The 20,769-nt window shown below is 42.4% G+C and overlaps 2 protein-coding genes across 5 annotated transcripts in view; one reads left to right on the top strand and one right to left on the bottom strand.

Moving 5' to 3' along the window:
- Window positions 1–10,747, bottom strand: part of FAM13A (family with sequence similarity 13 member A) — a 245,794-nt gene extending 235,047 nt beyond the window's left edge. The window contains exon 1 of one of the 4 annotated variants that reach the window (XM_075998712.1): window positions 10,500–10,747. Coding sequence is in view for 3 of the 4 variants with exons in the window: in XM_075998709.1 (XP_075854824.1) it covers window positions 9,179–9,286 (108 nt within the window). In the remaining variant the exon portion in view is untranslated. Of the gene's footprint in view, window positions 1–9,178; window positions 10,434–10,499 lie in introns of those variants that run through there. The other 3 variants (XM_075998709.1, XM_075998710.1, XM_075998711.1) reach the window with 3 other exon arrangements.
- Window positions 10,748–11,003: 256 nt separating this feature from the next.
- On the top strand, window positions 11,004–14,413 carry TIGD2 (tigger transposable element derived 2). The gene is made up of 2 exons (XM_075998600.1): window positions 11,004–11,388; window positions 11,577–14,413. Exon 2 carries the CDS (start codon window positions 12,494–12,496, stop codon window positions 14,069–14,071), a length of 1,578 nt encoding a protein of 525 aa, XP_075854715.1. The 5' UTR covers window positions 11,004–11,388; window positions 11,577–12,493; the 3' UTR covers window positions 14,072–14,413.
- The last annotated feature ends 6,356 nt before the right edge of the window (window positions 14,414–20,769 follow it).

Genomic DNA, 20,769 nt, shown 5'->3' with positions numbered 1-20,769 from the left:
AAAACCTGTGTTTTCACAAATGCATTAAATTAGTATCAGTAAATCTCTCTCTTTGGAATAAACCTGATTTCCAGTTATGATTAGGCTGAGGGTAATGATATATAATAAACATCAATGCCAATTGAAATTGGGGACCAATATCCCAAGTGAAAAAAATATTACATATACTAATAGTAGTAGTAGAGGTGTCTTCAGGAGTTAATTTTTTAAAAATATCAAGTACTAAATACCAAGGACTTTTACACATATTATCTCAGTCAATCAACATGAAGAAAGCTAGGATATAAATGCCATCATTCCCATTTTTTGATGAAAAATATCTGAAACTCAGAGAAAGCAAAACACTTGCCTTATCACACAGGTAGAAAGAACTTATAAACAGAGTAGAATAGAAATTCAAGACTTTTATTAATTCAGCAATCAAATATTTACTAAGAGCATACTCTATGCCATGGACTACTACATAAACTATGCTCCTCTACGTGGATTTTTAAAAATAAAATTTATAATCCCCAAACACTTAAAACTCATATGATTTATAATATACTAGGTTATCAAGGACTGTTAGGAAAGAACGAGGAGGCATTGCTTTAGAACTCTTGTGCATTCATGGGGCAGTTGTTGTGGTGCAGAAACCAATACCCCAAAACATGGTGCTTTGACATGCTGAGAAAGCACCCTCAAGGTCTGATTCCCCCCATCACCTGCCTCTCAATTGTCTGCATCAAAGTACAGGACAAAGTCATTCTCCGAAGTTCCCTTATCTGCCTAAAGTCCAGAACTGCCAAAGAAGAAAACAATTACCTCTGTTCCTCTCCCTGAGTTTTCATTAACTGAACTCGTATGGCAGAGAGAAAGACTGAAATCTGTCAACACACTTGGACAGACTTGTCACAAGCCACTGACTCCTCTGCAGGCCATTGCATGTTCTTCAAGCCCACTGAATTTTCTTAAAAGTAATTTACTACCCCTGTAAAATCATCCACACCTCCCCATCTCCCTTTCCCCTAAGTAGTATATATAACCATATGTACCCCATTGGCTGGTGGGGTAATCACTTGGATTCTTCCCCCTGTGCACATTAATAAATTTGTATGCCATTTCTTCTATTAATCTGCCTTTGTCAGCTTATTTTCAGTGAACTTTCAGAGGGCAAAGGGGAAGTTTTCCTTTCCCCCTACACAGTTTAACTATTTAATAACAACATTTCACATTACTATTTGCACAACAGTTTTTTAAAGACATGAATTGCTGCTAAATCTCTATTTTATAACAAGGTTTGTTACCCTTCCTTGGGATACAGCAAAACTCCTAGTGGCCAAACAATTATTTCAGCTTGTGATAAATCAATTTCCTAGTCATTTATATCAAGTCCCAAATAATGCAAAAGGAAGGGAATCCTTCAAGTCAAAAAGTGGAAGGGAGGAAGGAAAAGGCCTCACCACGGCATGTGAAAGATCCATCAGAGAAAAACTAAAAACTTTTGTGACTGTAGCAATGATAAATTAACTAAAATCACCTATTGGTAAAACAAACAAAAAACAAACTTAGAAACAAACACAGTTAGTACCATGATGCTGTTGTATAAATAAGTAAGCCTGTTTTGTTTCTATTTAACACTATTGGAAACAAAACTAACAAATGAAAGGAGAAAAATTTTAAAGTCCCAGGAGGTTCAAATTGATGGATTTAATAATCCCATAAACTTCTCCTAACCACAGCAATCATGTAATCAGTACATCAATTCTGGCACACTGTTGATAGGAACTTTCCAAGTTGTTAACCAATTCCACTACTATATCCCCAAGGGAAAAGAACACAATGTGGAAGGGAAAGAGGAAAAAACAAATTTGTGAATACTACAAGCTTAAATGTAGAGAGGAAAGGGTGGGGAAAATAAACATATATAACAAAAGAGGAAAAAATATGAAAATCCAAGAAAAAAAAGAGACAGTTAACATCATTACTTTTCAGAATTAAGGCGTCAGGGCCTAGGTAAATTGAGAGACACAAGAAATATAAATAAAAGAAATGGCAGAGTTAGGTCCTTCTCTCCAATTTTTATGATTTTTTAACCTTAAGATACAAAGTAGAACAAAGATAATTAAAATATATTTCAAACATACTTCCAAAAGGATGACTATTTGAAGACTTTCAATTGCATTATACCCATATTTTATATCTTTACTCCCCTTCAGATAATTTTAGACAGGCTAACAGTCTGCCCAAAACACAGTATAAAATGTGATGTGATTTGGGATGAAAGCAGAGGGAAAATATTATATACTTATTTTGGATAAATGAAATAAAAATTTTTCAATAGGCAATCCTGAGGTAGTTTGATGAATCCTCTTATAACCAGATATATAATCCACTCTTGTAAATACTCTATAGGATCATTATGTATGTGTGACTGGATCTGGCTTTTCTATAATTTCTTTTACTTATCTGTATCTCCTTTCAAAAATCTCCTTATTTTTTTTTTTTTTTTTGAGACAGAGTCTCACTTTTGTTGCCCAGGCTAGAGTGAGTGCCGTGGCGTCAGCCTAGCTCACAGCAACCTCAAACTCCTGGGCTCAAGCGATCCTCCTGCCTCAGCCTCCCAAGTAGCTGGGACTACAGGCATGCGCCACCATGCCCGGCTAATTTTTTGTATATATATTTTTAGTTGGTCAATTAATTTCTTTCTATTTTTAGTAGAGACGGGGTCTTGCTCAGGATGGTTTCGAACTCCCAACCTCGAGCAATCCGCCCGCCTCGGCCTCCCAGAGTGCTAGGATTACAGGCGTGAGCCACCGCGCCCGGCCAAAAAAATCTCCTTATTTTAAGAGACTGAGAGAATGTATTACCTTTTAGTCAAAAAACACCTAGGAAAATCACTCAGTGCTTATCATGTTTTCAACACTCTGCAAAGCAATTTATATATACCATTTCAGCTCATCCTTAAAACAAAACCATACAAAATCAGTATGATTTTTATTCCCATTTCCCAAATACGAAAGATTTTATATAACCAGACAGAGGTTCCATGGCTGGTAGGTCACAGTCAAAAAAACAAATGAAAGACTGTGTTTCAGAAACCAGTAAGTTTTATCACAAAGATGTACTGCCTGAAAATCATTTAATTTTACAGTTTATCCTATGTGCTTCCAAACAATGGTTGAGATAATCATAAAGAGAATTACAATTAAAACATAAAATTAAAATAGAACTCAATCAATGGATAACAAAAGTACTAGAAACTCAATATGAATTAGTTATAGCAAGCAAACACAAAATTAAGCTCACAGATTTGTGGAAGTCAATGCTAAAATAGACATATCTAGCTGTGTGTCAGATAAAAGTCAGATTTCATCTGGAAATATTTTTTCCCTGACATTAATCATAGCCAGGATTTATCACATGAATCCTTAAGTAAAGTGACTGAATATATCATGAGTAGTATCTTCAATATCAGTTGGGCTAAATGCAGAGACATGTATCAGAAGGTTTTTTCTTATGTTTCCCCTCTCTAGGAAGCCGGTAGGGGGAGCGAATTTAACATTGTAAATATTACAACCCAAATGACGACTGGGCAAAGGATCTGAATATTTCTTAAAAAAAGACATGCAATACATCTAACCAGATGAACTAGGGATAGCTTCAAGCCTGAATGAGTTAATCTATTAATCAATGTTAAACTTTTTTGGATCATGAATCCTTTAAGAATATGTTAAAAACTATGAACTATAAGCTAAGCACATAACATGAGGCTCAATACATCATTAGCCATCAGGGAAATGCAAATCAAAACCACACTGATATACTACTTCACACCCAGTGGGATGATTATAAACAAAAAGACAGATAATAACAAGTGTTGGTGAGGATGTAGAGAAACTGGATCCCGCATACACTGTTTGTGAAAGTGTAAAATGGTCTAGCTGCTTTAGAAAATAGTTCCTCAAAAGGTTAAATGTAGAATTATAATATGATCAAGCTATTCGAATCCCAGTCACATACCCAAGAGAAATGAAGATATATATCCACACAAAAATTTGTACATGGATGTTCATAACCAAACAGTGGAAACCACTCCAAATGTCCATTAACTAATGAAAGAACAAATAAAATGTAGTATATATCCATATAATGGAACATAATTCAGCAGGAAAAGGAAATGATATACTGATACATGTATACATGATCAATCTTGAAAACATTATGCTAAGTGAAAGCAGGCAGACACAAAAGGACAAATATTGTATAATTCTATTTATATGAAATGTCTAGCATAGAGGCAGAAAGTAGGTTAAGTAGTTGCCAAGGCAGGGAGAGAGGGGTTGGGGGCAATGGTGTATTACTGTTAAAGGTGTAGAATTTCTTTTTGAGTGAAGAAAAGCTGTCTAAAATTGATTGAAATTTGAGAAACCCTATCATGAGGCACTGAAGGGATTATTTTATGTATAAGCATTTAAGCCAGGTGTTAATAGTCCTGCACAACATTTGAATCAACAGACTGCCTATAGCACCAATTTCAGATATAGGTGGTCCCGTAAGATTATAATACCATATTTTTACTGTACCTTTTCTATGTTTAGACACACAAGTACTTACCACTGTGTTATAACTGCCTACAGTATTCAGTACAGTAACATGCTGTACAGATTTGTTGCCTAGGAGCAACCGGCTATACTCTATAGCCTACTAGGTGTATGGTAGGCTATACCATCTGGGTTTCTAAGTACACTACATAATGTTCACACAACAATGAAATCATCAAAGGACATGTTTCTAGGAACACATCCTCATGTTAAGCAATGCATAATTGCAACTGGCTTTCTCAAACACAAAAGAAACTCACTAAGGTAAAATTACATCATAATACATCTAACCAGATGAACTAGGGATGGCTTCAAGCCTGAATGAGTTCATGTATCAATCACTGTTATTTTTTGGATCACGAATCCTTTGAGAATGTGTTAAAAACTATGAACAAGACAGGTTTCATATGGTAATACCATGCCTAAGTAACTTCACAGAACACTGACATCAAGACAAGGACTCTCCATGACTGTGGTGAAACAAGACAAAAACAAGATCATACCATAATCCTGCCTGAATAGAAATTTAACAAGGGGAGAGGTGGGAAATACTGTGCAACCTCAAAAATAACCAAACATCCCCCACTCCTACTTAACCGAAGTGACTACTACTTCTCCAAGGACAGCTCTGGCCTTTGTCTTTTCCCCTAGCTTCCTAGATAATTACGATACTCAATACCCAAATTGCTCCTAATTTCTGACAGCACCCAATCTAGAATGGATTCTTGAATCTTCCCTAAAATCATCTTAGCCAAGTCCAACCCTATAAAGCCCCTCCTGACTTCCTCTTAATGAGACACTCATTGTTTTCTAAGGGATGGATCTCTCTTGCTGTAGTAAGCCCAATTTCAGATGCAGGTGTGATCCTGGTGGTATCTGGCTGATGAGAATCACAATATGATGTTTATAATACATAACTGGTAAGAGCATAAAAGTGTATGTATATTATGGCTCTGTTTTTTTCTTAAAGTGTATACATGTATAGAATAGTTACACTGGTATGAGAAAGAATGGACACACACTAACATGTTGAATAGTTATTTCTAAATGTTGGTATTATTTTCCTTTTCGCTTTCCTGTATTTCACATTTTTCTTCAAAGATTGTGTACAACTTAATAAGATGGAAGAGAAGGAGGAGAAAAATTCCGTCCCAAAAGAATATGTTATGAGGGAGGAATATTCTATTCAAACAGCTGTCGATCATACAAAGTTTTCAAACTTTAGCATAGTAGAATCACTTGGGATACTCACGGAAATTAGAGATTCCTGGGCTTCATCCTGGTGTGGGCAGGCAATCTATATATTGAACCCGAGGTGATTCTAGGGCCTGAGAGGCAACCTCGAGAAACTGGGAGATCTGGCTTTTGGGACAAACTAGAACGTGAAGGATGGACAGATTTACAGAGGAAAGAGACAACTTCTCAGGTTAAATGAGAAGCATGAAGAGCCCAAAAGCATGCAGCTGCATGTGCCGAGGATGGGGAGAATGAGTAGTCTGCTGCACGATGGGCTCTCAGTCAACCTGATTTGACCAACCTGATGGAACTGAGGGCTCCTCTAAAGCACAGTTGAAAACTGGGTAAACGTGAGAAGGTAAAGAGGGTGTATGCATTTCACTCAAGCTTCCTACCCACGTTTCTGACACCAATCAGCCAATTCACTGGTTTCTTCAATTTACATCTAAATGTTTTTCAAGCAAGTCTAACTTTTCCTTAAACATTTCCACCAATAATTTTTTTTTGGATCCCACTAAATCTTTTCTACCCTCCTACAAAAGATTTTCTTTGCCTATGTTTCCAGAAATCTGAAAACCTATCACCAGCCCACTAGGAAACACAGAAAACAAAATTAAGTTTAAAAGTGCCCCCACTGGGCATCTCTATGACTCAAGAGTTTAAGAACTATCTTTCAATATCATAAGTTACCAACTTTTTAATAAAGATATGGGATTTTTCCAATGACTAGTGTGGCCTTTCACTTGGATCCAGAAATTTTCAAGTGGAAAAGTGTTCCTACCTTTAACTATTTAAAAGGATATTTTTTAATATTAAAAATGAATAATTGGGGCTCATGTCTATAATACAAAGTAAAATAATTTTAGAGATGAAAGAGACTTCAAAGAAAAAGCTTTCATTTTACTGATGAGAACTGTTTCACATCCTGTTTTCCCTAAAACACACACATGTACACACACTTCAAAGAAAAATAAATGGTATTTTAGCTGGAAAATTCCCCTCGATATTTTACATCCCTTAAAGTAGGTGACAGTAAATGGTTTTGTGCAAACATTTTCAGAAAACTCTCGCACTTCAATGAGCCAAATGAACATTGTTGCAGACTTAAAGTGTTTCATGACTAGAATGCCTTTTTGGTAGGTTAATGTTAAATTTTAGTAAATGACAACATTAATTATGAAGGAATAAATAATCAAAGTACACTTTTTCATGTCTTTGACTCAAATACTTCTGTTGCAACAGTGTGGGCAGAGCATGAAGCCTTAAAGCTAGATGGACCTGGGCTCAAATCCCTCTTTGGCCACCTGTATTTGGTGGAGTCACAGGCTTTTTTTTTTTTTTTTGTCTTTGTTTTCTTGCATATAAAACAGGTAACATCTACCTTATAGTACTGTTACAAGGATTAAGAGAGTTACACATGTGTAGAAGGAAAGAAATACTGGTGACAGAAGTCTCTGAGGAATGAAATGTCTTTTGATTAGAGAATAAAACCACAGTGAATGGGAAGTGCAGTTAGAAAAATAAAGAATTGCATAATAAAGTAAAATTTTAAAATTGCGTAATAAAGTATATAAAAAAAAAAAGCTTAACTTTTCCCAAGCAGCTGGAGGGAGGGAGAGAGGAGAGAGGGGACCCTGAGATAGAAAAATGTTGGGGAGACAAAAGAGAGGAAGGCATAGGCAGATGGAGGGAGGCTGTGACTCAAAAAGAACAAGAAGTTTCCTGTGGCCAAACAGGCTTTCAACAAGGATGCTGAGGTATCACATGAACTATGTTTGGTCTTTGTCCCCAGTTCTTGCCACAGAGCTCCTAAAACCCTCGGACTATCCTGAATGTTAGAGTGTCTTTGTTACTCATAATGAGCCCCTTTGGATTATACCTGAGTTTCTGCTAATGAGATAGATGACTTAGGGTGAGGTCCCTAGATAGCCTGAGCGTGGGGCTGGTCACTGGAAAGACCAAGCAGTTAGAAGGATGGAACTTTCTGGCCTACCCTCTCACCTGGGAAGGGGAGTGGACTGGAAATTAGGCTCCATAAAAAAAAAAAAAAATTTTTTTTTTAGACAGAATCTCACTCTGTTGCCTGGGCTAGAGTGCCGTGGCATCAGCCTAGCTCACAGCAACCTCAAACTCCTGGGCTCAAGCTATCCTTCTGCCTCAGCCTCCCGAGTAGCTGGGGACTACAGGCACGTGCCACCATGCCTGGCTAATTTTTTTCTGTATATTTTTAGTTGGCCAATTAATTTCTTTCTTTTTTTTTTTTAGTAGAGACAGGGTCTCACTCTTGCTCAGGCTGGTCTCGAACTCCTGACCTCGAGTGATCTGCCTGCCTTGGCTTCCCAGAGTGCTAGGATTACAGGTGTGAGCACCGTGCCTGGCCCATAAAAATTCTTGAACAACAAATTTGATGAGCTTCTGTGTTGAACACATCCAAGAGCAGGGCAGGTGGCAAGCCCAGAGGGCACGGAAGCCCCCAGCCTTCCAACCTCCACACCTTGCCCTATGCATCTCTTCCCCCTGGCCGTTCCTGAGTTATATCCTTTATAATAAACCAGTAAATGGAAGTAAAGTGCTTTCCCTGAGCTCTGTGAGCCATCCTAGCAAATTAGCAGAACCCAACGTGTGGGTCGTGGAAACCCCAATTGATAGCTAGGCAGTCAGAAGTACAGATGGCATCCTACTTAAGAGTGGCATCCAAAGAGGGAGGGCAGTCTATGGGACCTGAGCCCTTAACTTGTGGGATCTGACACTGTCTCCAGGTAGATAGGATCAGAACTGAATTGGACCCAGCTGATATCCAATGGAGACTTGCTTGGTGAGTGGGGGTTGGAGGGACTGACCCATCTGGTCACAGAAGCGCTCTGTGTTGAGATTATAGCAGGAGAGACACAGAGTGTGTCTCCTTAGAGGCCCAACGCTCTTAATTTTTTGTACCTATTTTTTTTTTTTTTTACAAAACAGACTATTTTTTAGAGCAGTTTTAGGTTCACAGCAAAATTGAGTGGAAGATAGCTTTCCCACATACCTGCTGCTCTCACACATGCATAGCCTATAGCCATTGTCAATATCCAACTTAGTATATTTGTTACAACTGATGAGCCTACACTGAAACATCATTATCACCCAGAGTCCACAATTTACATTAGAATTTCCTCTTGGTGTTGTACATTCATTCTGTGCATTTGGACAAATGTATAATGGCATGTGTCCAACCACCACGAAAGTATCATACGGAGCAGTTTCACCACCCTAAGAATCTACTGTTAACATTCTAAGTACCTCTCCCACGCCCCCCCTACTCTGCCACAATTAGTAAGCCCCTCCGCTGTAGCAAAAAAAAAAAAAAGGAAAAAGTTTACCAGATGAAACTCTTTTGTGTGAAGACACAAGTGACTTGAGTAAAAGTCTGCTGAATACAATTGCCTTGAGTGAAGTGGCCTTTCGGGAGAACCAAATGTGGACGGCATCCAGATTTGAACGTATGCAGGTGATGAAAAGAAAACAGCTGTTAGGACATAAAGACACCAACAAGGTGGAGAATTCAGGAAAAAAAACAGAGAAAACCTGGGAGCAGCAGCTAGGAGAAAATTAATCCCTTAGACGTACTGGGGAAGGGAAATAAGCAGCAGGATTTTTATTTAAGTACCAGGGGACACAGTGACCCTGGAGGGCGAAGGGGGGAACGCCAGGCAGCTTAGGACATCTGCTTTACGAGCTGCCTCATCTCCACACAGGTGACACAACCTGTAAAAGTCAGGGCTCCCCCATCAGACGCGAGGGTTTCACGCCCCTTCCAAATATCAGGCAAAAGAAGAAAACTTTTTAGAGTGCTATAAACCTACCACGAAGCTGCACTCTACCCAAAACAGTCCCCAAGGACCGCCAAACCAGGCACGGTCTGGTTAATTGGGAGCTACGGTGGGGGAGAGGGGGTAAGGAGGAGGGGAAGGTCCACCTTTGGGGACAGCAGGTACCCGCCAAAAGCCACTTCTAACCTCCTGACAACCAGATTCAAGAATTTCTGCCGTGGCCGGGAGTGAAAGGCTGCAGAGCGCAGCGGAGTTTTGGCGCGGGAGAGGAAGAGAAGGCTTGCAATGCACGCCTCTCCCCTGCAGCGCGCTCAGCGCGACTTCCGTCTCCGCGTGTCCCAAACGCTGGCGACACTGCACGGCACTGTCGAGTACGCTACTCATCACTACGTTCCTCTGAGTTAACGGAAAGGTTAGACACACACGCTTGACTGACGACTTTCCCTTTCTTTAAAAAAACACAGTGTCATTCTCCCCACGCGCGCGCGCGCGACCTCGGTGAGCAGGTGCGGCGGGACGGAGGTGTGGCCGTCCCCTCCCCGGAGGAGGTTCCCGCGGGCACCTGCGCTGGGGACAAACGCAGGGCGCCTTTGTCACACCGCGACTCCCTCACGGCGGCCGAGGAGCAGGGAATTAGCGACGGGGGCCCCCCGCAGGCTCGCGCGCGCCTCCCCGGTGCTGTCGGGCTTGCACCTGCCCCGAGACTCCCCACCGAGCGCCCCTGAGGGAAATCCTGGAGCTTCGGCTCCGCGGAGCGCAGCCCCGACACCCCGCTCGGCCGCCGCCGCGCCCCGGCCGCGCTCGGTTGGCTCAGCGGGGCGTCGCAGCGCGGGAGCCCCAGCCCCACGCCGGGCGGGACGGCCGGCCGTACCTCATGATGCTCGCTCGGGCGCGTCCGGTCCGGGCCGGCGGGCGCGGCGCTCCCGGGAGAGGGCGCCGGGAGGGGCGGCGGCGGCTCCTGTTTACAAACACGCTCCACGTGCGCTCGCCCTGCCCCATTCGCAGCCCGCTCTCGGCTCCCGTCGACGCGCGGCTTAGCGACCAGCCCTCAGAGGGTGCGACTTTCACTCTCTCTGAGGGAGAAGGGAGTGTCGCCCGCAGAGCCGCGCCGGGTGGTAAAAAAAAAAAAGCCAAGACAAGGCGAGTTTATATCGCCCCCTGCCGGCTGGTGAGGCGGGCGGCGGCCCGAAGCCTCCCGGCTACTTAGCGGAACCCACACGGCGTCCAAAGGCGCCGCCGACGCCCCGGCCAGGCCCCGCCCCCGGGCAGCGCGCCGCCGCAGGCCCCGCCCCCGCTCGCTCGCCCGCCCGCCCGCCGCAGGCCCCGCCCCCGGGCCGCGCGCGCCCGCCCGCGCAGGCCCCGCCTCCCAGCCGGGACAACGTTCCTGCGGGGGCGCGCGCGTGCTCTCTAATCCCCCGCCTTCCGGCTCCGGCGCCCGTCGCCGCTGCTGCCGCCGCTGCCGCCGCCGCCGCGCCACCCGTGTCAGCCTCCCTCAGGGGGAGACTCCATTTGCCCTTGGTGCGGTCTGGCCGCCGTGCAGGCGGGCGGAGAGCGATGCCCCCGGCCGGCGGACTGGCGGTCCCGGCGCCGAGCGACCGCTCGCTCGCTCGCCGGCTGCGGCGGTGACACCCTGGTCGCCGGCGTCCTCGGCGGCATCCGGGCTCCCTCCGCGGGAGGAAAGACGTCCCGCGCTCTGGAGCTCGCCGGGCGGGGAGAGGCCTCGCTAACACAGCTTCTCTCTGACCTCTTAATTTCGGGAGGTAGGCTCCTCAGGTCCCTCTGTCGCCCCAGATGACGCCCGGAAGCGTTATTGTCGTGTTTAGCTGCCTAGCACATGAATAGGAGGCGATAATTTTCTCAACATAGTTGCAGGAGAGATGTGGGTCGTGCCACAGATCCCGGTACTGACTTGAAAAAACAAAAAATGTTTTTTGGTATTTTCCTTTAGGTTTCGGAGGCTCCGAGTATCTATACGGAGGAGCTACTTCTGTTGGCCCATCGAGGATCGTCTTTCACCAGGATTACTGTGACATCGTCTTCACAGAGCCTTCCACCCCATAGCCTCTGCGTTGGGTCTTAATTTCCACCCGTGAAGTTTCCCGATGCTTTCCTTAGCAATGTGACATCGCCTCTTGTCCACCTTCCTCCTTGGCAGTTGCCAAATCCATTAGGTATAAGTCGCCTTACAGTTCAGAGTTTTCTGCCTGTGTCCACTTTCACCTTGGTGGCACCGCTCGCTTCTGTCCAGCTCACCTTGCCTTGCCTGCCTGTGATTTCCACAAGCACTCATTTGCGCAACATGTAGCAGCCCTTGCCCAGAGAGACCGCATTCCACACAATCCAGCTTGACAAAGATCCCATAGTCAACGGGTGAGCTTTCCCATTTTATTTTCCTGTGTGTCAAGCTTGCAAGTCCTCTCTTGACTTAAACTATTTATTCCCTAGCACATTTCCCAAAGTACTTCCCTGAGTCCTAGTGGCTTGATCAAAGAACCTTACCTGCAAGGATGGCAAGAATTGAGCGTGCAATAGTACTGTTTCGGAGATCTTGCTAGTAGAGTGTTGATTCAAATCCTAACCTCCAGTGAGGTTGCAGTTCGTGAAAAGACCTTAAACTAAGTAAGGAGGAAGAAAGAAGATAAGGTTAATTAGAGATAGGGCTTATTGTAGGAACTTTGTAAGTTTTAAAACAGCACGACATGGAAGGATTCATGTCGACCTTGTCTGGAAATTGCCCATCACCCTATCCATCTAGGTCCTAGGAGTGAGAGGAAGAAAGTCTTAAGACCTCTTTTTCTATTCCCTTTGTGTTCAAATCTAAGTTGTTAATTATCTTGTAACTGTCTAAAACATTATACACTTAAAATGTTGGGGAAACGTAAGCGTGTGGTGTTGACAATTAAGGAGAAGCTTGACATTATTAAGAAACTCGAGGAAGGCATCTCTTTCAAAAAACTCTCTGTGGTGTATGGAATTGGTGAATCCACCGTTCGTGATATTAAAAAGAACAAAGAAAGGATTATAAACTATGCAAACAGTTCAGATCCTACTAGTGGGGTATCCAAACGTAAATCTATGAAGTCATCAACATATGAGGAACTGGATAGAGTGATGATAGAGTGGTTTAACCAACAGAAAACAAATGGGATTCCAGTGTCTGGAACAATTTGTGCAAAACAAGCCAAGTTCTTTTTTGATGCTTTGGGGATGGAAGGCGATTTTAATGCATCATCTGGCTGGCTAACTCGATTTAAGCGGCGCCATGGTATTCCAAAGGCTGCTGGTAAAGGAACAAAGTTAAAAGGAGATGAAACTGCTGCCAGTGAATTTTGTGGGAACTTTCAGGAATTTGTTGAGAGAGAGAATCTACAACCAGAGCAAATTTATGGTGCTGATCAAACTGGATTGTTCTGGAAATGTCTACCATCAAGGACATTAGCTCTTGAAACTGAGCAAAGTACTTCAGGGTATAAGTCAAGCAGAGAGAGAATCATTATTATGTGCTGTGCAAATGCCACAGGTTTGCACAAACTTAATCTTTGTGTTGTGGGGAAGGCAAAAAAACCCCGTGCATTCAAAGAAACTGACCTTTCAAACCTTCCTGTCACTTATTTCAGTCAAAAAAGTGCGTGGATAGAACAATCTGTTTTCAGACAGTGGTTTGAAAAATACTTTGTGCCACAGGTACAGAAGCATTTGAAATCCAAGGGGCTTCTAGAAAAAGCAGTGCTGCTTTTAGATTTCCCACCAGTACATCCAAATGAAGAATTGCTGAGTTCAGATGATGGCAGAATAATTGTGAAATATTTGCCACCAAATGTCACAAGTTTAATTCAACCTATGAGCCAGGGAGTTCTAGCCACTGTAAAAAGATACTACCGAGCAGGACTTCTCCAGAAATACATGGATGAAGGAATAGACCCAAAAATGTTTTGGAAGAACTTGACAGTGTTGGATGCAGTTTATGAAGTATCAAGAGCTTGGAACATGGTAAAATCCAGTACCATAACCAAAGCTTGGAAAAAACTTTTCCCTGGCATTGAAGAGAATTCAGGCATGAACATTGATGAAGGAGCCATTTTAGCAGCTAACTTAGCAACAGTTTTACAGAATACAGAAGAATGTGAACACGTTGACATTGAGAATATTGATCAGTGGTTTGACTCTCGAAGTAATGACTCAAGCTGTCAGGTGCTGCCAGACAATGAGAATGCTGGGGGCCAGGCCAAGGCTGCTGAGCAAAAGCCTTCCAATAAGACTAGAAAAACAGAACTGAATCCAGAGAAGCATATTAGCCATAAAGCTGCACTTGAATGGACTGAAAATTTACTGGATTATCTAGAACAACAAGATGACATGCTTTTGTCAGATAAATTGGTATTAAGGAGGCTTCGGACCATAATAAGAAGAAAACAGAAGATCCAAAGTTACAAAAGTCATTGATAGGGCTCCTAAGTGTTTCAGTATATTTGCATCTTTGTGATTGTATCTGCAGTGAAACTTAATTGAAGTCCTATGGATTCCAAGGCCAAATACATTTTATAAATGATTTTAGGATTAGATGCCATTTTGGATTACTTAAATTACAGCTCTTTAATGTTCACTCTAGTCATTGAGCATTGACATGTAATTGGTCTGTCTTGTGTTTCTAATCTGTATTATACTAATTAGATCATAAGGTACCTGAAGTCAGGGATCTTGTGTCTGTTTTGTGCCTGAATTTTAATATGTCTAATAAAGGGCCATGTGCACTATAGGCACTCAATAAATCTTACTTAAATTGAATTTTTATGACTTTCTCTTAACTTCAGTTTCCAAATTGAAATAATGTTGGGGGTAAGTTTCTATTTCCACAACTTTTCCACTACTGGAAGTCTTAAAAGAGCTCAGCAAAGATTGTGCTTAAAGTATTTCACTGTGACTGAAAAGAGAACTGAAAAGAAATAGTCTCAAGCCTTAAATATGGCATTTCGGTCCTAACAGTATTTAGGCAATCAGCAATTCAGATGGGTCATTTCTGAGTATAGCGAGGGAAGAGAAATAAGGTTAAAATGTCCCCGGAGAAAGTGTGTGCCCTTCGCTTTTATTCATCTGACAATTGAACGAGTTCCTTCATGGTGTGGAAAGAATGCCATTCCTTTTCCAGGAAAGTATATTTCACTTCCCAAACCCTTGCAATTAGAGGAAGTGAGGATTCAAGTTTATTATCTGTCATTTTGATTGTTTATTGATGTCAGCAGTTTTTCTCTTTAATAAGCTATGTAACATTTACGTAACACTTTAAAGCTTACAGAGTATGTCATTTGCTTTCTGTGAAAACTAATAGTGAGAATATAAGCATTCATGTAATTTGTAGAACCTGCACATGAACAGTGAATTAACATTAAGTAGAACATGGAAGGGGCAGTATAAAAGAGCCCAGCTGCTATGTGACCGTGGGCAAGTTACTTAACCTCCCTCTGTAAACTAGGAATGATACCTGCTTCAGAGAGTTTTTGTGAGGAATAAACGAGTTAGCATATGGGTTTGAAATAACACAGGCTTAGAACAGGGCCTCGCTCAGACGGCGTTTCAGAAGTATGCCAATCAGATCCAGCGTGTTATTCAAAGTGAGGTTGCTGCATTAGGAAAACCCTTCCTAGGGAAGTGAGATAAAAGAGATACGGGTACTTAGTTTCAGCTGAAACACAATAATGATTTATTTCAATGAAAACTGAAGGGTTCATGTAATTTAAAAGCATTTACTGACCATCCACTGGTAGGCATTGTGAGGTATGCGGGCATGTTTAAGACATCTTAGGGTGGATATAGTAAAAACTGGGAAAGGAATTGTAATTTCTTTGCCCCAGGCTTATTAGCACTTTGCTGATAATATTAAATAGATGTTGGCTTTGTTCATAGAAGAAAACCTGTATTATTAATATTGGCATAATTCGATGAAGTACTAAAATACCTTTAAAGTAGATGATATAGCAGTAAGCAGGACACTTGGAATATTTTATCAAACTAAAGTAATACAGAAGCAGTAGAAAATCAGAGCTAAAGAAAGGTCACAGGAAGCACTGGTTATAGTAATTAGGCCCAGCCATCCATAAGAGCTTCATTGTTATTTGACTTAAGGAGACTTTATAGCCCCTATCTGAAAATTTTCTTTCATGAGGCTATCATTAGCACTCAATTCTGCCTTTTGAGCTGAGGCTTTGGATTCTAGAATGGCTTTTCCAGAAGATTCCTAAGAATATGCTCTCTTTGGGAGAATTCATACACCATTATTAAACACACCTTCCTCAGTTTACACAATTATTTCACCACTTAAATGAAAGGCTTGAGGAAATGGAACTCTGCGGATAAATCCCGAGGCCCCATTTGGCTTCCTGAAGACCTCGGGATTCTGAAACTTGATAGTGGTAATGACAATTTGAGTACAGCTTTGCATTTTCACAATGCTGTTTGCTAACAAAAACTTCACAAATGTCAATCATGTCATTGAAATGGTTTAATCTTGTGTTTTATCATAAATGCTGATATAAATTGTGCATTCTAATTCTATAATTCATTGAAATAAAATATTCTCTCTCTTCTAGATATTGTAATATATTAGATCCTCTAGGAAGATACATTGTGGTTATCTTGGTTTATCGTATGTCCCTTACATGTGCCCTAGTTTGAAAAGCTCAGACACATGTACTTTCATTTGACTTTGCACACCTTTTAAAGAAGATATACACAAATTCTGATCGCTCGTTACTATTTATAAAAGTGGGTATTTTTTAGAGGAAAAACTAACAGAACTCAGACCATATGGGGAAAGTGTTTGGTAACTAAGAGTATGCTTTTATTAAAAATTGCATAGTGGGAATATTTACTATTTCATAATTCAATATCAGATTAATAAAGGGATTGATTGGAAAACTTTCAGTGCAAAATAAATATAATAGATTTGGCAGGGCCCAGATCGGAATCCATAGTCTATTCAAGCAGAGTTATGGTGTTATAATAGCTATTTTTGTTTTCAGTCTTCAGACTGAGCTGTGCAGTCACTTCGTCAGGAATTTTCTGGAGTCAGGAAGGATCATGGTGGACTAAATAGCACAGCTGACATGAAGCAGGACACAGCTACTCAAGTGACAGGCTCAGACCCTTCTCTTTCCATGCTACAGCTAAAGCCACACAACCAAAATGTTAGAAATCAAAGCGAGGGCCTGTATTCCAAATTTAGCCCTGTTCAGGAGAGCTGTGTTCACTTATTACCTTAATATTTTGACAAAGTTGACCTTTTCTTAAATATATACATTATCTATACCTTAGGGATAATATCTGCAAAATCACAGATCTTGTATGCCAATTGTGGTCAAGTTCAAATAAACATAAAACAGGTTTTTTTTTAAAACAAACAAACAAAAAAACTTACCCAACTATAAAATCATCTTGCATACCTCATCTGCACACTTTAGAAACACTAGCCAAGCAGAAGAAGTAGGATTGTTGAAGGTTAACAGATTGGAAAGCAAACATGAGTTTCTTCACTCTTCCCCTAGATAACCTTGGTGTTAGGTTCTGAGCCCAGAGGGAAACACACAAAACCTTACGTGTGGCAAAATGCTGTTTATTTTGAGCACCTTGGTACAGGCCAAAAGAGCATCCACCCGAGAACAGGGGAGAGTAGTGGGTTTTATAGGAGGTTTGGATGGAAGTTTGGGGAGGGTAAAAAAAAATTTTTTTTTCTGAACATGAACTGGTTCCTCAACCGCCTGTGATCACAGTTAGATTTACAACCTCCGAACTCTCCAGACTCCTGCGGCTATTGTTTCACGGGCTTTATGATCGCTAAGTTTTCCATTAACCACATTCCGTCCTATACATACTTTCCGGGTTCCCACCCTAAGCAAGCCTAACACATGGCAGCTTTCTGGTCTTCTCCGAACTTCAGATTTTTCATGTGTGAAAGGGTGGGAGGTGAAACAGTCACAGGCCAGACATTCATAAACACGAGGTATTAAGCAATCCCACGGCTGTTCATTGAGAACTCCTGGTCTCAAGGCTTGTCCTGGGGACTGAGTCATAGCCCTTCTGTCACAGGGACTCTATGCAGACCCCCAGGAGGCCTGGGCACCCCAGTTGAGGTCTGGGCACTCACCCATCTCTGGGAATGCTGGCTGGGGCGTGTGTTCAGGCAGGTGGGCATGGCTGAGTTCCCCAGCCCCTTAGGGCTACAGCTGTCAATATCCACAGGGACCCAGCAGTCAAAAACAAAACAGGTGGGGCCGTACCAGCGCCCCAGCATGGCCCACCCTCCACCTGATGAGTCTAGTTTGCCCGGCAACATCTAGTTGATACTTGTCACCCCAGGGTAAGTATTGTTAGCTTTGTTCCAGGTGGGAATTCAAAAAGTGTGTGTGGGACGGAATGTGGTTAATAGAAAACTGAGGTTTGTGAAACAACAGCCATGGGAATCTGGAGAGTCCTGGAGGTTGTAAACCTAACAGCCAGCTGCAGCCAGCATGCCTATACCCTCCTCCCTTATCTCTACAGCAGGGGTCCTTAAACTTTTTAAACAGGGGGCCAGCTCACTGTCCCTCAGACCGTTGGAGAGTGCGCACTGTGGGCCCTGGACGAGTCGGCTGCTAAGCAGGACAGGCAGCGGTGGCAAAAACATCCAGAGGGCTGGATAAATGTGCTAGGCGGCCTGCATGTGGCCCGAGGGCCGCAGTTTGAGGACACTTGCTCTACAGGATGAGACTGATGCAGGGTCCCAGAAACTGGTTGTTTAAAAAAAAAAAAAATTGCAGTGGCTGTTCTGACCCTGGTACCCACTCCCTGCTGAGAAACCCTCCATAAAACCCAAGGCTTTCCCCTCCCTCGGAGTGGATGCCCTTTGGCCTCCACCCATCTGCACCCGGATGCCCAAAATAAACAGCATTTTGCTGCACATGAGACTTCCTGTGTCTCTAGACTTCGGACCTAACAAGTATGACAGTGCCCCTTTCACTCTCAGGTATCCCAGTTTAGAAATTAGACAGCGTCCCTAGCAATGAAGGTATTAAAGGCCAGAGAAGGAGTGTGATCTGCCCATGGTCACACAGTCACCAGGGGCCGAGAAAGGAATAGAAGTTGCGTCCCCGAGCTCTGGGCAATGTGGCCTGCTGACCCTTCAGGCCACGAGCCTCTGAGGGCGGGACTGCGATCCCAGTCTCACTTCCTCCTGGGCTCTGCGCACACCTGCCTTACGACACAGGCGGGGAATCTCTTATTGTAAGTCTGTCTGTCCTGGAGGGTAAGGAGTACAGCCAGCTCTAGTGCTGAATCTGCTGTGCGCCAGGCAGATGTCAGTGTCTATTTTATGATCCTCAACAACGATCCTGCGAAGTATAGCACCTTTCCAAAGGGAGCTCTAAAAAGCAGCTGGCAGAGACCCAAACAACAATTCTCACCTGAGACAAGGACAGAGATCTCGGGCCTTCCACGAAGCTGCGGTCCTCTGTCCCCCGGGGGCATCCTAGCTGCAGGAATCCATGACGCACTCGGTCAAGGCCTTCCCTGAAAACATGTTTAGCATCCAGAAATGTGCTGGGGGTGTGTGTGATTCCAGAGAACGCTCCCTCCAGCGTTGTTCCCCAGGCAGCCAAATATCATTGCAGATCCATCAGGCTCCGAAAATCCTGGAATGGAAGGATTCATGCAGCTGACAGGCACAGTCCTCATGAGGGGCATCTTTTCAATTCCCTGCTGATGAAAAAATCAGGTCCGGGGGTGGACGGTGGATCTAGCCATGTCTCTACAGGTCACCAGGGCCACCGACATCCTTTCTGCATGGAAATCCACTTGGGCAGTGACAGGGGTGCCAGGGCCCGTTCCTGACTCCTTGAGGTTTTATTTGCTCATCCAGGTCTCCGTAGGTTGGCCTGGAGCACAGGCCCATGTCAAGAAAATACTTAATTGGTATAATTTGGAAAACAAATTTAGAAACAAAACATGTTATAAGTACATAACGAAAAGTGTAAGGTATATTGTCTTCTACTTTTGTGGCCAACCTAAAGATAGATATGAACATAGTTAGTGAAGGTCCTTGATGGAATTTTAGGTGTGATTTATTTATTTATTTATTTATTTATTTATTTATTTATTTATTTATTTTTGAGACAGAGTCTCACTTTGTTGCCCAGGCTAGAGTGAGTGCCGTGGCGTCAGCCTGGCTCACAGCAACCTCAATCTCCGGGGCTCAGCGATCCTCCTGCCTCAGCCTCCCGAGTAGCTGGGACTACAGGCATGCGCCACCATGCCCGGCTAATTTTTTCTATATATATTAGTTGGCCAATTAATTTCTTTGTATTTATAGTAGAGACGGGGTCTCGCTTTTGCTCAGGCTGGTTTCGAACTCCTGACCTCGAGCAATCCGCCCGCCTCGGCCTCCCAGAGTGCTAGGATTACAGGCGTGAGCCACCGCGCCCGGCCTAGGTGTGATTTATTAATAAATATCCCTAGTACTCTAACATAGAACTTTGGAGACTTTTTTATTTTCATAGTGATTTTGTAATGATATCAACTATTACCACTGTATGTATTTAAATCACCTGGTGGGATATAATATTTTTGAGTTATCGTACAGTTATTAAAGAAATCAGTAAGATTTTAGAACATTCAACTTTTTTTTTTAAGTTGCAAGAGGACACTTCACTGTGAAACTCAGCCTCTTTAATTTGTGAAGTAATCTCTACCCAAAATGCTTTTGTTCTTAAGGAAAATCTTAACAGCTTAACTTGTAACATCTAGTTTCTTCTAAGACCAACAAAGATAAGACCTAATTCTTTCTTACATTTCAGAATATGTTGCTCTTCCAGAACTTATTTACAAAGAAAGTGCACTTACCTTTGAGCCTAAAAAAAGACAAAGTAAACTCAAAGCAGTTTTTATCATTTATTGAAGCAATTAACATTTTTAAAAAGTCATATAACAGAATAAGGCTTTAAAGATACTTTTTTTGGCTTAATGAGCAATGTCCAGTGTTATATGTATAAGCTTGGTGTGTTCATTTAAGATGACAGAACCCAGAATTTTTTTTAATTCCCTTTTTGGCTTTAAAAATTAACTCAAAAGTTGAATTCAACAGGAGTTTTGATAAGCTACGTGAAGTGATGTAAACA

Source organism: Microcebus murinus, chromosome 29 (genome assembly GCF_040939455.1).
Source record: "Microcebus murinus isolate Inina chromosome 29, M.murinus_Inina_mat1.0, whole genome shotgun sequence".
Lineage (NCBI taxonomy): Eukaryota > Metazoa > Chordata > Mammalia > Primates > Cheirogaleidae > Microcebus > Microcebus murinus.
Note: the sequence above shows the minus strand (reverse complement) of the source record. Positions and strands in the feature narration are given on the sequence as shown.